Source organism: Belonocnema kinseyi, chromosome 1, assembly GCF_010883055.1.
Source record: "Belonocnema kinseyi isolate 2016_QV_RU_SX_M_011 chromosome 1, B_treatae_v1, whole genome shotgun sequence".
Taxonomy (NCBI): Eukaryota; Metazoa; Arthropoda; class Insecta; order Hymenoptera; family Cynipidae; genus Belonocnema; species Belonocnema kinseyi.
In genome coordinates, this window is record NC_046657.1 from 100,441,615 (window position 1) to 100,446,866 (window position 5,252).

The 5,252-nt window shown below is 35.1% G+C and overlaps 1 protein-coding gene across 1 annotated transcript in view; it reads right to left on the minus strand.

Annotated features, from left to right (window-relative positions):
• Nucleotides 1-3,308: 3,308 nt before the first annotated feature.
• LOC117179182 (histone H2B-like) overlaps nucleotides 3,309-5,252 on the minus strand; it is a gene marked incomplete at its 5' end in the record, with an annotated part of 5,266 nt that continues 3,322 nt past the window's right edge. Inside the window, one exon of the mRNA XM_033370917.1 lies at nucleotides 3,309-3,661. Coding sequence (XP_033226808.1) covers nucleotides 3,309-3,661 — 353 coding nt within the window. The remainder of the gene's footprint in view (nucleotides 3,662-5,252) is intronic.

A 5,252-nucleotide genomic window follows, 5' to 3' on the forward strand; every position in this document is an offset into this window, starting at 1 on the left:
CTTTAGAAATATTACAAAATATATGAAACAGAAATATAAATTATACATTTAATTTTCTCTCTGGTATCTATTAAAATAACCATGTCTTACAAAGCGTGGATAATTTACGTAATGTTATGAAATGTTGGCAATTTAATTTTAATTTAAATGGTTCTTGTCCAAGCTAAGTTTACCATCAGTGCGCCTCAAAGGTGTGCCGAGAGTTGCTTACAGCGTTCCAAGTGGCTCTTGGCAAACTATATGGGATGGTGCTATCTACGGGGAGCGGTGGGTAGAGGGGAAGTGACTTTTTTCCCCGGACGCGCCGTCTATATTTATGGCGGGTAACTAAGCTCGCACCGCATCTACGTTTATAATGTCTTTGCTTCTAGGGATTTTAAAAAACAATGTTTTTCTTCTCTTGACTTTTTTGCATGTAGTGCGTTGTTCGGCTTAAAATTTTGAATTTGGGTTGATTGTAAAACTTTGAAAATGCTATAACTCTAAGAATTTTCTTTTAATACAAAAAAGTCATTAGGATAAATTGTTTGTCCATTTTATATCTATAATTATCCGCACAAAAAATTTCTAAATTCACAAAAAAGTGGTTTCAACAATTTTCAAAATGCACTCACTTTTTGAGTTTTCATAAAAAATGGCTGGTTAACGAACTCATCCTTTCTTTTAGGACCTAAAAAAAGTGTGCTAAAGATGGATTTGATCCGTTCATTTTTTCGAGAGTTATCGTGTTTACCGACGAACAGACGCCACCGTAAAAACTTGATTTTCGGATTCAGGGGGTCTCGAAATGTGGAGATCGGTTGAAAAACTGTCGTGTCAAATTTCGGAAAATTCGAATACTTTCTCAATCATAAATGATGAAAATGTTAAAAGATAAAATTTCTACAAAAATTTAAAGTTACATTTACAGTTAAAAAAATATTTTTTTTTAATAAAAAAAAACTAACTTTCAATTTAAGAAATCAGTTTTAATCGAAGAATATAATTTTTAAACAAAAAGATGAATTGGGTACCAAGAAGAATATTTTACAATCAACGTATAAAAAGAAGCTCTAAATTTTAACAGAATTCGCAAAACTGAACCAATTGTGGTAGGTTCTGTTTTTCAAACTATTACATGAATGCAAATAATCCAACGAAAATATATCAAAATGATTGTTTTTTACTTATGGCAAAAATACCATTTTGACTTCATCTTTTTCAAATGTTAGAACAAATATTCAGAGTACTTTGTATGATAATTCCAAAGCGGCGAGACATATTTTACCAATAAGAAAAATAATCTGATAATTTTACAGAATTTTAAGTGAATACAATAAAGATGTAATTCATTTATATTTTACTGGGATAAAATAACAAAATTACAAATTGAAGTGCATAACCAAATTATTTTATTGAAATAGATAAGAAAGCAAATATTTAGGAAATCGCAGTGCATCATGGCGCTGCAGCAACATTCTTTCGATTATCTAAAGAAGTAAAACGGGTTTCTGAATAATTTTCTACACAGCAATTTTATGTTAAATCTTCTTAAGGTCTAAAATGTACAATTTTGAATGAATTGAGTGCGGTCGGCAACTAGCATAAAATGAGATACACTTAAGAAAGTAGAGCCTCGATTCGAATTCGCTCTTCAAAAGATTTGCCAAAGTCTTGAATCCAAATAGGTAGGAAACTTCAGGATACTCAAATTCAATAATTCCCATGTTTTCTTGTAATAACATAAAACGTACATATGCATCAAATAGCGCTAATTGCTTTTTAAATAGGATCAGTTTACGGATTAATATATGAAAACAGGTTTCTGTTTTAAAGATTCAAACATCCAAAAAGTACATTCGAAAATTCCAAAATTATAACTTAAAATGATGATACTTGTAATTAAATTTTTTTTAAATTGATCATCATTTTACAAATTGTGAAACAACATAACTGCCCCACTTCTATAGTACATCTATATCTCAGAAACTAGTACAACCGATAATATCGACGAAAATATTGTTCGCAACTTCTTTCCCTTGGAAAACTTATATAAAAGAACTTAAAAAAAAAAGAAATTTAACTTTGAAAATCTAATACATTGATTCACTATTATGCAATATAATGTTTAATAATTATTACATTCTCATCCTACTCAGAAGGTATTTGTTTTTTGTAAAATTTCACTTTGTCGGTTTTCATGAAATCTCCACGTTTTGAGACCCACTGAGGCATAAAAAACGATTTTTACGAAGGTGTTTGTCCATATGTAGTCTGTATTCTGTAGGCACGATAACTTTCGAAAAATTTTAACAGTTTGGATTCTGCTTTGGCACACTTTTTTAAGGCATAAAAAGAAAGAACAAATTCGTAAACAAGCTGTTTTGGATCAAAATTTTCGAAATCACATTTTTTTTAAGTTTTCAAAATTCAATCAACGGTTGTTCATAGTACACAGAAACTCAAACAATTTATTTTAATGACTTTTTTCTATAGAAAGAAAATTATCAGTTAGAGCATTTTAAAACTCCAAAAAAACAATCTAAAATGAACATTTCAAGCCAAGCAACACATGATATGAAAAAATATCAAGAGAAGAAAAATGTTCATTTTTGAAACCCCTACAAGATAATCATAACACCTTTTTTAATTTGCTCGAAAAGTTGATCGTACCAAACATTTTTGATACCAAATATTTCAATTTAATGTATATTCAGTGTTGTATTTCCCTCAACTTTTCAATTATTGCATATCTTGATCAAAATAATGTTTGATGATAATAGGTGAAATATAATATTATAGATTTTTTTTTATATGAATTAAAGTCAAATTTATGTCTTCCTTTTCAGCCTTTCAAAATGGTTATAAAGAATCAAAATCTTCAACAACCTAAATTTTGTGTCTGAGAACTTTGAAAATCGTTTAAAATATGCCCTTACAATTAATTGACAAAAAACAAAGAATAATTTTCCAATTTTAATATAAATATTGGTAAAATAAAAAATTCCAACTTTCATAAATTGCACAGATGGAAGGTTAAAATTATTAACTTCAGAGGAAGTGTTTATTAAAAAATTGTGTACTTCAGGTGGTACATTCAATATACTCTTACTTTATCTCCAATCGTGAAATACTTTTTTTGGTTATTGGGTTGCAATTTTTTTCAGCCCTAGGATCTACAGGTACAACAGATTTGCTATAAAAACTAATTTTGAAATACGTAAACCTAAATAAAGCATGCAATTGTAACAAAAAAGTAATCTTCCGTTTAAAGATTTGATGGCCCTGAAAAGGGCCGATTGATGTAACAGTTTATGTGAGGAAAAAAATTATTTTGAACTTGTATAATTTGTTACAGCTTTCGTGCCCTCAGAGACGGCGTGCTTAGCGAGCTCACCAGGAAGCATAAGCCTGACAGCAGTCTGGATTTCCCTAGATGTTATGGTGGATCTCTTGTTGTAATGAGCCAATCGGGAAGATTCAGCAGCAATACGTTCGAAAAGATCGTTGACAAAGCTGTTCATGATGCTCATTGCCTTGCTGGAGACTCCAGTATCAGGGTGGACTTGTTTCAAAACTTTGTAGATGTAAATAGCATAGCTTTCCTTCCTCTTACGCCTCTTCTTCTTGTCGGACTTAGCGACGTTCTTTTGGGCTTTACCAGCCTTCTTTACTGCCTTTCCTTTTTTTTGTTTGAGGGGCCGAGGAGGGGGAATCTTCTAAAAGACACCCAAGAAAAGTGGGTAGTATCGGATTCGCTTGGAGCGCCTACCGACTAAAACCCCTCCCCGTTTGGTTGCCAAACCTGAAGGTTATGAAGCAAGTTAAAAGAAAAAGAGGAAACAACGAAATTTGGTGGTCCATTGATTATATATTTGTTGTGTATTATAATATTCAATATTATTGCAGAGTACAGACACCACTTCCTTAGAATTTGGTTAGATAAATGTGTTAAAACTGGGAGGCGAAGGTGTTTGGCTCGCGTCTATCAGTTCCTGAGTTAGGACGGAAGGCGCGTGGCGCACTGTCATCTAGCATGGCTGCAAGCAGACCAAAGAGATCCAGGAAGGCGACGGAAAACGAAGATATCTGTACACAAAACAGATATGAAGTCCTGTCGGACAACGCTGACAGCATGGATGAGGAGGACGATGTTAATACCAAGGGGGAACCTGACAAGAAGCCCAAGCAGAAGGTGCCACCTATTGTGCTAACCGCCAAGATTAATAACCAGGGCTTGGTTATGAAAGAAATAAATGAAGCTACAGTCTCAAAAAGGACAAGGTTTAACTTTTCCAAACAAGGACTTTCAATCCTCGCGTTCGACAAGGATGACTACCGCACCATAAGGAAGAAGCTGGATGGTTTAAATGCAGCCTATTTTACTCACCCGTTCAAAGATGAGAAACCACGACACCTTGTGGCCGAGGGACTGCCTATTATTTCTGTTAAGAAAATCAAAGAAGATCTGCTACACCAAGGTGTCAAAACCGAAAAAGTAATTCGCATGAAGCAAAGGATTACAACGGATCACCCCAATTACTTGATAACTCTACCACCAAATCAAGACTTAAGTGCAGTGAGGAAAGTGAAATATGTGTGCCTAGTGAGATTATACTGGCATAAATACAGAAACAGCAGACGAGTTACGCAATGTCGTAGGTGCCAATTATTTGGGCACGGAAGCTCGCACTGCAAAAACCCACCTAAATGTGTCAGGTGTGCGCAGGCGCATCTCACGGATAAGCATCCAGAGGAGGAAGATACTGTGGAGAACGAGGACCGACAAAAAGTTAAAGAACTGCCACCATCAACAACATCAACCACATTCACATCTCAGCTATCGTTGCGATAGCACTGAACAGCCTAAAAAGTCACCGGTCCTCGCAATCGGTACACTGATCGATTCTGGTGTACCGCACGCGAGGAAGTGATCTTAACGCACGGCCATCAGAGTTCTCCTAAAGCACCTGCCCTTTTCAGGGCAAACTGATTTAAACATGTCTGACCTTCATTCGGATGGAGGTTCTCCCGCCCTCTTGCCTAAACTCAATCTCCCGAACCCAGCTAATCTCTCCGAAGCCGAGATGGCTTCTTTCATCTCCGAATTACGTCTTGCATTAAAAACTTTCGAGTCATTCTCTCTTGCTCGGGTCGCCTCAAATTCTTCCTTGCCTTCTTCAGACGACGGTCTTGTAGCCATGGACACCCTCCAACCCCAAATCGCTCCCGAATCTTTGACCGATGACCCCGATGATTTCCGTCCCGTAATG